At 36.1% G+C, this 12,975-nt stretch overlaps 1 protein-coding gene across 1 annotated transcript in view; it reads right to left on the bottom strand.

Annotated features, from left to right (window-relative positions):
* The window catches only part of LOC112397808 (guanine nucleotide exchange factor VAV3-like), a 304,349-nt gene that overhangs the window by 60,867 nt on the left and 230,507 nt on the right, over positions 1-12,975 (bottom strand). Inside the window, exons 16-17 of the mRNA XM_024742081.1 lie at positions 2,035-2,136; positions 1,627-1,727 (exon numbers count right to left, since the gene is read on the bottom strand). Coding sequence (XP_024597849.1) covers positions 1,627-1,727; positions 2,035-2,136 — 203 coding nt within the window. The remainder of the gene's footprint in view (positions 1-1,626; positions 1,728-2,034; positions 2,137-12,975) is intronic.

Below are 12,975 nucleotides of genomic sequence, written 5' to 3'. Positions count from 1 at the left end.
TTTTCAGATGAATAAATGAAATGTTTACATATTTTCCCCAAGCTCATGCAGCTAGCTAAGAGCAGAGCCAGATTTTCAATCATCTCTGCTTGACTCACAACCACTCTCCTACACTATTCCCTTTAGACTGAAAGAACCCTGCCAACTATGGGGTCACTTTATACTCCTCAGAGACTGAAACTCATAAGACAGGGCTATGGGGGTTTATAAAAATCCATTCACCTACTGTGAGCAAGTAACATGTTAATTGTCCTCGAAGAGATTAAAGGAAAGAACACATAAAGATGGAACCACAGAAATTTAAGTGATAAATTGTTTCAGGTAGGCGATTAATTAATAATAATAAATATATGTAATATTTCTTTTATATTTTATACCTTTGTAGATTGTTTCAGACCTTGAGAAACATTAGTAGGTGCTAATCTTGTCTCCTTTACCTAACAGCCCTTGAGCAAGTTGCATAAGCACCGTGACCTCCATCAGAAACTGGGAAGGGCTCTTTTGAGGACTGAATGAGTCCCTGTAGGAAAGGCCCGGCAGAGGCCCAGGCAGGGCAGGCACAGTGCAGGTGCTCAACTAATGTCGGGCTCTCTCTCCTTGCACTGCCCATGCCTGGCATCGACAATGGCTCATGGGGCCCTGAAAATACATCTACAGAAGGAGCCAAATGAGAGGAATGTGCTGTGATCTCAGTCCTCTAATAGGATTCACACCTTTTGTACGATTGCCTATTTTCTGAACTCAGCTCTGAAATGAGCTATTATCCTCTGTTTCACTCTTCTTCGTATTATCCAAAATAATTCAATGTCCACCTTTCCCTTTGGGAAAATCAAAGGTTGACGTGGCTACCTTCTGAACTCAAGCTGTTAAAGATCCCTTTCTTCTGTTCAAAAAGTTTTACTGATTTTGAAAGGTCTTATTGATAAAACACAGAGCAACTCAGGGGAAAAGGACAAAGAGAAAGAAGAAGAAAGAGAAAGAATAAAGAGGCCAGAAAAGAAAGAGAAGGAAGAGAGCCCAAGAGGAGCAGACAGAGGCAAAAGGCTACTGAATGCATAATTGCCAACAGTTTTAGAAACTGGCTCAGGTCACAATCACGGAGCATTATTTTTAAAAACCAAGGGGAAAATATTTACACAAACTCCAAAGGATACGTGCTCTTTGTTAAATGCTGTAAAATGACAATGTATTCAATTCATTAATTCATGAATTAGTCTGTGTAATGTTTACCCCTGGCAGCATTAGCATTTCGGAGATGAATATTTAAGAGAAAAAAAGGAGAAATTCAAAAACCAAAGGCAGAATTAAAGAACCGTTTTGTTTTGTTTGTACACCTCCATTTGTGTGTTTTGGCTGTATTTGTACAGTGTTGTTAAAATTTAGGGGTTAGGGGGCGAATGAAATGGGTGATACGGAACCTTCCAAGTCCCTCTTGAAGCCCTCAGCCTCCCGGGTATGTAAAAAAGTCACAAGAATTTCCAACAATTTCCTAATTGTGCTCATGAACGGTAGTTTCAAAAGGCGATGTGTTATAATAAACATATATTATGAGTAAATTAAGCCTTAATTGTGTTTAGCAAGTTTTACGTTCTCATTAAAAGCAGAATCACAATAAACATGACTTACCAGCCGAATTAACTCTGCCGCAATTGTCTACTCTTCCCAAACATTCTTTGTGTGCTCTTGCACCACACTTAACACATAAATAGCCTTGATAAAATGTTCCCCTGCAAGGTAAAATTAGAGGGTGATAGGTTAAAAGGTGCGGAAATTCTGCCTATAGGAAATCATTACTGCCAGAAAGCAAAACAAGAGAACACAGTGCTATGCAGTTCCCTTCAGCGGAGGGAGAGGACCTTCCTGGGTTCTGAAGGAACTGTCCAGGCACAAGGCCAAGGAAGGACCTGATGGATCCAAACTCGTAAGGCAATATCCCCACTTGAGAACATTTTTGCTGGGACCTTAGCAAAGTCTGAAACATTTGGCAATTATACCCGTTCCTTTAAACTGAAAACCAGGATCACACAAACTTACCTCAGGAGCATCTGGCAGACTTTGCAGGATGTAACCCGGTTGAAGGTGTGCATCTTGAACTCATGGAAATTGGAGTCTGCATAGTCTGGCCTTATGTTGGACCTATACAAAGGGAAAAAAGTAACATCCTCAAGAAAGTTTCACAACAGAACCGCAGTCTAATTCATCAACATTACATTGGGTAGAGAGGTGATTCAGTCAAATAGGCTATTAAATATGCAGTGTTTTCTAAGCCAAAGTATGCTTTGCTTTAAAATATGCACCAAAATCTGGTTGTGTGAGAACCAGCAACTTGTAAAGATTGAAGCAACCTAATTCTCCTCAGCATTGAGTGTTCCCAGGGAACTTTACAGAATGGCCATGTAGGTCAACCTGTCAGGAAAAACATAAAACCTGCTGGATATTCACACTGTGTGATCATTTCTTTTCTCTAGCCACATCACTGAAACAGAAATGAGCTGCAGGGGGCGGGAGGGAGGGGAAGAGGGTGTGCTGCATTTCCACAGGGTCCAAACAGGTATGTGGATTATGTAATGATCTGTAAAAGTGAATACAATTTTATAAAAAGTGTTGAAACAAAGCCTCAGTCTGATCATTAAAAACTTCCTCCTTAACAAACAGTCCACTTTCCTTGCAATCCAAAAACTAAGCAAAATTATTTTATCATTTATGTTATACACACATGCAAATGAATACTAAGCATACTGCACAATGATATTCACCGTGTATTTACTCTGGCCCGATACTGTGATAAAAATATGATTTGTTCATTATATCTCACTTAACCTTCACACCAATCCTAACTGGTAGGCACTAATAATATCACTAGTTTACAAACAGGGAAACGGAGGCTTACATTAAAGTAAAGGAAATGGCAGAGCTGGGAACTCCAACCCAGGTGTGTGCTCTTAGCCACCAAAGCTATACTGCAAGGAGGAATTCAACAATATTCACCTTCATATAATTAGATTTTCGTGTCTAATAGGCATGTTGGAAACTGTTAAGTTTAGTCATTTCCAGAGGATTTTTTAATATTATTCTTAATTCTTCCATGTCACCAAAGAAAGCAGAAAAATTAGGAAAGGATTACTTAAAAACGAATACAGATCAGAGGTACACCTAGAAAGCGAAGATGATGTTCTCTGAGATGTTACAAGCAATTTGTGAGACTGTAGGAAAAGTTTGAGATACTGATGAGCTAGGATTTCCCCTTTTATAGAACACAGCAACTCTCAACCACGTTGGCGTAATGAAGCATAACACAGGCGGGCGACCAGGCATCAATCTCTGAGGTACCAGGAGAAGCCTTATGAAAAAACATTCACAAAGGCAATTGGAGTAGCAGGCAGTGTTGCAGAAGTGTCAGCAAGGTCAGCCTTCCAATCCATCTGCTGAATATGAGCGAGCTCAAAATGAAATCAAATATTAGTGCCATCTGGGATTTCTCTGCTCTGTGCTTCTGGTGACCTCACTTTTTAGGAAAATGTTCCACTGCATGCTGAAAAGCATGGCCATTTCCACAGAGGCATTTTTTTTTTGTCACTGATGAAGAAGTAGAGTTCTGCTGCAGGAAGGGAAAAGGTGGGAAAAGATAATGATCTAGAAACAAAACTCTCTTCACATTGTTTAGAAAACATTTGATTCTTGAGTCCATACAGCCAGACGGGAAGGGCCATTGTCCATTTCTCTCTGAGCGTCAAGGTGATAGTCATAGAAGAATTGTCAAATAGCAGCTTCGGTCCCGGGAACTTGAAGAATTCATCACCCTGGAGTTTTAGAATAAAAGTGGGTCTCCTTCAGGCAGGAACTCAAGTAAATAGATACCAAATAGGTAAGAATTTAATTAATCTTAGAAGTCTGCCTGGGACATAGGTAGAATACCTTTCTCCTAGGGTCAACCCAAGTTGTGTGTGTGTGTGTGTGTGTGTGTGTGTGTGTGTGTGGGTGTGTGTGGGTGTGTGTGTGTATCATCATTTGTATTTAACACTTTCACCAGCTAACTAGGAATAAGCTGACTTTTCAGAAGACAAAAGCTGAGAGGAAGATTACACTAAGAGGTTAAAAAGAAAAATCTTACATAAAGACAAAAACTCAGAAAATATTGTTAACAGTAGTTGCCGTAAGTTAAGTGAGACCTGAAGTAGTAGGGTAGCATGATAGGAAGGAACTGTTGGAAGTTTTTTTTGTTTTTTTTTTTTAACTAAAACTGCATACTATTTTAAAAATTTTAAATCAAACATTAAAGAATAAAAGTTAACTCTATGACCCTGCAACTGCTATTGAGACATTATAGAATATAAAAGCATAGTTGAGGGCAGGAATCTGAAATTAGACCACCTGGGCTTAAATCCTAACTTGCAAATCACTAGCAGGGTGACCTTGGGCAGGTTAGTAAGTATAAAACAGGAATACTAATAAAATCAAACTTGTAAAGGAAGGTAATTTATATAAAGTGCTTAGGACTTTGCCTAGCCCAGAGTTGGTATTCAGTAAGTCTTGGCTCTAATTTATAAATTGCTGATTCCAAATCCACATTAATAATGATGTGATCAGGATAATGCTTTATGAGTGGTGAAGAGTCCCTTGATAGTCTTGGGAATTTCTAGAGGGTCCCCATTCTCCTGGGAATTTCATTGCAGGAAGGTTGTTGTATGTTCAGTGTCCTTGGGATCAGGAATCCATATATAATGATTTAAGCACATTAAGAAATGGGGTTACTCAGGAGAGGACACATATGCAAAAAGCCCAGGGAATTAGATGAAGTCATATGAAGCACCAACTAAAGAGAAGAGACACATCAATACACATGGAGATGCAAAAGTGAAACACAGTAAGTTGGCTAGATGGGAAGAGCTAGAAAGGCAGGTTGAAGGAGAAGAGGATAAAGAAACATCAGGTTTATAGATTTGGTAACACAAGGACAAAAATTATCAAAAGTAGAGTTTATTGCACACCTCTAATGTACCAGGCACATTAATTGACTCTTCATATATTTTTTCACATTTACTTCTCATAATAAACCTATAAGGTAGAGTCATTCATTCACTTCATATTTATTGAGCACCTACCATATACATAGGCCGTGAAGCAGGAAGAGAAAGAAAAGCCCTTTAGCTGGAGCCTGGTGGGTGAAGAAGGGCAATGTAGGAGATGTGTAAGAGAGGTTGGCAGGGCCAAGGAAAGAGCTGATCTTACATAGGGATTGACCTCACATTTAGTTGACAAAAAAAAAAAAAAAAAATCTCTGGGGCTACTATGTAGAGAATTCCTTGCAGTGCAGCAAGAGTGGACATAGCAAGACCAATTATGGGGTTGAGTTGCCTGCAGATGAGAACTGAAGATCCAATATAAGTCAGCTCACTTGCTTGGTCAAGCAGCTATACAGAAAGGATTCCATTTTCATAACCTGCTTTGATATACTACAGTTTACTTATGAGAACGTGAGTGGAATCTCATAGATTCCATTTCTTTTGCTTCATATAGGGTCCATTATTAATACAATTAATCAGTCAATCAAATATTTATAGAGCGAGGCATGTTAATCCTCTTAAGTCTCCTTATAACTACATGTTCTCCTCCAATTGCCCCCTCTTGTCACCTGGTTCCATGTGGGAGCCAAGATAAGGACTACACAGCTCGGCTCAGCCTAGGCATCCTCTTCATCCTGCAGATCTGCATTCCAACCGTTCCTCAGGCATCTCAAACGCAGCACATGCAAAACTCAACTCCATACTTTTCCTAACATACTTGATTCTTTTTTTAAAAAATAGAAACCCTTGTGTCGAGGGCTGATTTTCAATAGATGACAGCAATGGAGCTGCTATGTATGAAACCCTGAAGCAACATATCTGATTCTAATCAAATTCTGATTTCAATCCATCACCATTCACCCCATCTTCCAGCCGAGAAACTCAAGAGTCATGATGAATTTTTCCCTCTCCCTGAAACCTTCCTACATATTCATTCTCTCTTAACCTCTCATCTGTTCCAATTTCTCCTTCCCTGACACTGTGACCAATTTCTATTGATTCAACCTTAAAAATACCTCCTCTAAAATGCAAGTTCCGTTCTCTCTTCTCACTACCTAATTCAAGCCCTCAATATTTCCTAACTAAATTGTGACAATGAACTTCTTAATTATTCCATCTCCTACTTTCTCTGCCTATATCTTTTAATAATATAGTTTAGAACATAGGAAGCAAATATTAGCAAAATAAAATAATGTATAATGATCATGACTAATTAGAGTGGAAGATGAGAATCAATTTATGACATCATACTATCGCATGCCCTGTCAATATTACCAACATTCAAATATTCAGTTCATATCTGGGTGCCCACTCCAACAGGAAAAAAAAAAAATCACCATTATGGGCACTGTGACAATTATGCAAAACACAAAATAGTTTATTTCATCATACTGCATTAAAAGTTAGGTGAGAGAGCTGGCAGCATAAGTCGGTGCTTTGAAAAATACTTGTCTGAATGCAGCAGGCTTTTTTTTGCACCAAAAATACACAGAAAAGTAAAAATATATACACACATAGCTGTATGTGTAAATATTGCTGAAATTCAGAAAATATACATTTTGACAAACACATGCTGGGCATAAAATTACAGTTAACTGTCCCATAAGAAAATGCTGAGCAATCTTAATTTTTCTATGTATTATTCTATTAAATTATTTTATCTTCTGTGACATCACAAGATGATGCATCTCACCTTGCATCCTTCTACTAACCTCTATTACTTAAAAGGCAGTAATTTACTATAAGCAATAATACTTAATCTTGTTTTCCAGAGCAAGAATTAAAACTCATTTAAAATAATATGGATACTCTATTAACTTAGGGATACTTAGTTATATCATGTCTCATTTAAAATAAATTTTTTTAGGGATTTCCCTCATGGTCCAGTGGTACAGAATCTGCCTTCCAATGCAGGGGATGTGGGTTCAATCCCTGTTCAGGGAACTAAGATCCCACATGCCGCAGGGCCACTAAACCCGCGTGCCACAGCTACTGAGCTCGCACGCCTCAACAAGAGAGCCCGCATGCCGCAAACTAGAGCCCACACACCCTGGAGCCTACGTGCCATGACTAGAGAGAGAAAGCCTGCACACCACAACTAGAGAGAAGCCCGTGTGCTAAAACTAGATAGAAGCCCATGTGCCACAACTAGATAGAAGCCCATGTGCCGCAATGAAGAGCCCACACACCGCAATGAAAGATTCTACGTGCCTCAATGACGATCCCACATGCCTCTACTAAGACCTGACACAGCCCCACCCGCCAAAAATATAAAACAAAATAAATTTAAAAGTTTTCTGCATTTTAAAAAATTTTCTATGTATTATATGTATGTGTATATATATGTGTGTATATATATATTTATATAACAATTTCTCAGATTAATAAAGAACCAAAGAAAATGGATCATCTCAAAGGATGTCAAAAAAAGACGTTTAATAAAATGTATCATGTGCTTCTGATGAAACTCTAAGTGAGCTAGATGTTAGACTAGATGTTAAGGGATGTTTTCATAACACGATAAAGAATATTAAGCTAAAGACAATTGAAAACATATTTAAAACACTATCACAATCATATTAAAGTTTCCTGAAGTCAACTATACTACTCAACATTTTTCTGGAAGAGCTGATCAATATAATGTGACAAGAAAAATAAATGTGAGAGATAAATATTGTTAAAAAGTACACAGAATTATCGTTTGGAGGTGACATTATGAAGACTACTAGGAAAAGCCAAGAGAAGAAACTTAAAACTAATGAAACTAATAAGAGAAAAAGACATATCAGGTGGTGTCTGGAGAAATCCATCTGTAAGCTTCCAATGTTCTCCATCAGTAAAATGCAGTAACACGTGTGTAGTGTTTTTACCCAGCAAGATTCCTTGAGACTCATGGCTCAAGGATTTTTGGGGGGTTGGTTACACAGGCAAGATCAGCCACAATCATTAAAAACTCTCAGAAGGAAAGTAGGTGCCCATCATAAACCACTGTATTATTATTACTTTTTTTAATTTAAGCAGGCTAGCACAATGAAATTCAGTACCCCTGGCACACCAAATAACCTTACCACTTAGTACCATAGGGAAAGGGAACATTTCAAAACCCAAGTTCCCAGATGCCAGTCAAGGTCTAAGCCTGAAAGCAGACTTTGCTAAAGATAGCAAACTCAAGCCTGCCATGTTAACTCTTTCCTGAACAAAAATGTGTAAGAAAAATCATAGCATGAAATGTTCAGGTTCTGGATGAAAAAAATTTTTTAATTAACTGAGGGAAATAAAAAACATTCAAGTAAATAAAAGCTACATACCAAATTCCTGAATAAGAAGCTTGCATATTTTATTATAAATACACTGTCTTTCCTCAAGTTAATTTATAAATTTAAAACGATTCCTTCCTCCCAAACCAACACATAGACACACACACAAACACAAATATACAATGAGAATTTTTTGAACTTGGCAAATGATTATAAAATTCAAGTGGAAGAATAAATATGTGAGAATAGTTGGAAAAGTTTTCAAACTATGATGAATTATTATAGGGGGTACGTGGTAAGCCATCATAACCTAAGAGGTACTAAAATGTCTTCTAAAGCTAGCATTATTAAATCTGTATGGGACCAATAACAAAACAAACAGAAAGATCAATAATAAAGCCCTCAAGGGGATCACACGTGCAAAAACTCAGTATGCAATTTTTGTGGCAGTTTGTTCATTTATTTTTCCATTCAAAGAAAAAAAAACTTAGTATCTAATACCAGGCAGTGGGATATAATGATAAGCAGAAACAAGTAAAGTCCCTGCCTGTTTGGTGCTGGTAGGGAAAAGAAATATCTAAATAACTCTACAAACAATTGTGAAACTGCAGGAGTGACAACTGTCACAAAGAAAGATTGTATTATGAAAACTTACAATTTGGAATGTGACCTTATCTAACGATTATCACAGAAGGCTTTCCTACAGAAACAATGCTTGAGCTGACATCTAAAGATGATCAAGAATTCAGGCGATGAAAACGAAGAATGTTCCAGACAGAGGAAAGGTAACAGATTCTAAATACATTTTAGAAAGTACACTTCCAGCTTTTTGAAAATGTTAGGAAAGGACATTTCTATCACCCATTTTATAACAAAATTAAAATTTAGGTAATTAAAGATTTACATTATTTATTTGATAAATATGTATTACATACCTGTGATGGGCCATGAATACTGCCAGCAATAAGGAATAATAAGACGGACAAAACCACTGCCCTCATGGAGCTTATTTAAATTTCAAATTTATCTATAAATCTATATTTAAATGTAAAATTTAGAGAGAAACCTGAAATTCGTTTTAAGCAAAAAACATAAAAGTACTTGAAGAAAATACTGATGACTACTTACATAATCTTTAAAGGTAAAAAATAAAGATAGCTAGATTTATTTATTTGTAAAACCCCAAATTTTTCCTTGAATCAAAACCAGTAAAAATGAAAAGGAAAAGCAGGAAAATATCTGTAATTTTCATGATAAAAGATTAACATCCTTGCAATATATAAATGCTCTTAAAATCTATAAGGAAAAAAAATGAACACTCCAAATGAAAAATTAGCAAAGAAATTAACAGGGCAATTTATTAAAAAAAAGAAATAAAAACCATTAATAAATACACAAAACATATTTAAGTGACTGGTAACCAAAAGAAATGCAAATTTAAATAAGATACCATTTCACATTAACAAACTGGCAAAAAAGAAAAAAGGAAAAGAAAAAAAGATAATACCTAGTGTAGATGAAGCTACAGAAATATCCCAAACCTTAAAGATGTATTAATCGTATGACATAAAATTCTGCTTATTAGAAGTAATCATGAAGGGCTCATTACAACATATTTAATAATTAACATTGGAATTGATTTAATTAAAAATAAGGAACAAGGTAAATTATAGCATATCTATAGATGGAATATTACACAACAATTAGCAATGATAAAGTGAACATACATATTAACCAAGAAAGATATCTGCAATATATTAAAGGAGAACAACTTTATTCCAAACTATATCCAGAAATGTGATTAATATACGACATAACTACTTGCTAACATACATAGTGAATAGGTAGAGGCATTATGAATTATGAATGATTTTTTAAAATTTAGAGTTATCTGTGTTTTCTAAAGATTTTACAGTGAATATACATTATTAAATTTATTCCTTACACCTACTGTTTCCAGAGACAAAAAAAAAAAAGCAAATACAATCATAACAATCCATAAAAGCTTTAAAGAGGTTAAGCAACTTGACTAAAATGCACAGGTAATAAGTCATTGAACAGGGTTTGAGTCAAAGATTTGTCTCAAAGCCTGTGTGTTTAATCACTATGCTAAAAATATCACAAGGCAATTAAAAAGCAAAGACAAACTGAATGAAATGTTTGCAGCATATGTGAAAATATTCTTGATATAAAAGAAGCCATTACAAATCAATGATAATACAATGATGAACTGACCCATAGAAAACTTGGCAAAGGATATGAACAAGGAATTCATAAAGAAAAACAACTCATTGACAAGCCTGTAATAAACTATTCAGCCTCATTAGTAAATGTAGAGACATGGGAAGGCTACAGGAGACACATTGTTTGGAAACTGTCATTCCTGGACCTGATTGCTTTGTTCTTCCCTTCTCACCCCCCTCAGGGATGTGATCTTTGTGATGCTGCATTTAGGCTAAGAGCTCATTATTTGTAAATATTTCCATGAATGGAAGCACACAGACTGTTAGTGCTTCAACATGGAAGGCTAGCCCCAAGTATAGAAGGATAGTACTGCAGCATGAATTGAATGTTCTGGAACAGGCAAGATGCTGCCCCACGCAGACAAAGTGACTGATGGTTATGGGCCCAAGAAAAGCTAGTTAAACTATGGTGCATTTGTTCCTGCTCTATCTGCTGTCAATAAGCCCCTCTATCCTTGACTAATTAAAAAGGATTCTATTCAGACTTCTTGAGTGTGAGGGGTGGGATGGTTTTGGTTTGTGTTTGTTTGTTGTTGTTGTTTTTCCCCTGCTAAAACAGAACTCTTTAGAAAACCTTGGTTTTCAAAAAAATAAAAAATAAAACAATATATATTTTTTTACAATAGTGAATAATTTTTAACAAGCTGTGTCCAATGATAAGGTACTGGACAAATATATTGTGATACTTCTACATAATGGAAAAACAATCAGCCATTTAATCATATCGAGGAAGAGTTTTCACAAGAAAACATAAGTATAAATGTATTCTAGAGACAGTGTTCATGTACATATGTATATATGTATGTGTCTAACTGTATGTAAATATGTATCTCTGTTACCATAGAAAGGGATATAACACTTACAGGAAAAGAGGAATTAGAACCAAAATAGAGTCTCATAGCATCATGTAATGTTCCCATTGTACTTGTAACAATTTCCTTTTTTACATGTCTTTGTATGATTATTTGATTAATGCGTATTTTCCCCCCAAAGAATTTAAGCTCCATGAGGCTGGGGGCTGTGTCAGATGTGCCCATCACTGTATCTCTGGCACCATGCAGGGTGCCTAACATATACAGGTGTTCAACAAATGTGTTGATGTTTAATGGAGTATCAAAAGAAGATTAAATACATAAGAGTAAAATAAAGTTAGTATATAAAATGTATCCCAAAATATAATTGATTAATTGTTAAACATGTTACAAATTTACTGCTATACTTCCTAGCAACCAAAGCAAAGAGGAAAACAGGATCACTTGAAAGATAATTGTATAAATTTTCTTGGCACCAAAGTGTAAGAAAAATTGCTCTGATAGATTTTTATAAAAGGGACACTGTGTGAGATATATAGACAATGTCTTCAACAACATCCCTATAAATACAGTCGTACCTCTTCCCCTTCTAGCCCTTCTTGATATGAGTCAAGGGCATAATGCTGAAGTACTGCTCAGCAAAAGCAATTCTATGGGGGGCCTTTCAGGACCTATTCCATCTATGCAACATCACTTAACAGCCATCAGCTCCTCTAAAATTAGATACCAAGTTTGGCTAGTCAAATATTTTTCAAATTTAATAATTCCAAACATGAAAATTATCTATAGATAAAACAAACATTTGTGCCAAATCTTCAAATACTAGACCTAGAGGTAGTAGTCCTTATAATTTAGAAGAAATTTCTGAAACAGATAAAAGGCTGTTATCTTAATTGACATTAGCTTATATAAATCAATTCTCTATGAGGACTGAAGAGAGGTCAGATAAATACAGAAATCCCAGAGCTTAAAAAAGACCTAAAGTTCTTTGAAACAGAGACACCATTCCCCACACAGTCCCCCACATGCAGGACAGATCCCTGAGCTACCTGGGCAAAGGATCTCACTCAGTAGTGTCTCGTACACCATTAGAATCACCAAGTAAACGTTCAAGAGTGTCCCAATAGTGCATCCAGGTTGTTTTTTGTCAAGTTACAAGCACTTCTGAGGTCTCCAGTTCTGAATAAGCATACTTCAACCAAGTAAAGTCTTAGCCAAAAATCAAAATAAGATCAATCATTTTTTACCTCAAATTTAGGTTTTCCTGTAAGATCCAACTTTAACAGTCTCATTAAACAGTGTTTTCTTTCCCCCTTCCTTTGTTAACATGAAAAATCCAGAATAAAATCCAAATATTTACTTTTAGAATATCCTACATTGTGAAATTAAAGCTACCAAACAGGTAATGGATAAATACAAAAGGCTTTATTCATTAAAAAAATCTTTCAGTAAAGTATCCTTACCTGTTTTTTCACAATTTGTTCTCACAATACAGTAGCATACTAATGACACTGCTGGCTATTTGAAAGGGCACAAAAATGAAAAAGAAACAGGTCCTTCAAAAACCAAGTTAAAAAAACAGAGTTCAGAAGGGACAACT

Source organism: Neophocaena asiaeorientalis, unplaced genomic scaffold (assembly GCF_003031525.2).
Source record: "Neophocaena asiaeorientalis asiaeorientalis breed wild unplaced genomic scaffold, Neophocaena_asiaeorientalis_V1.1 scaffold35, whole genome shotgun sequence".
In the NCBI taxonomy this organism is placed as follows: Eukaryota; Metazoa; Chordata; class Mammalia; order Artiodactyla; family Phocoenidae; genus Neophocaena; species Neophocaena asiaeorientalis.
This window is presented reverse-complemented; position numbering and strand designations above follow the sequence as displayed.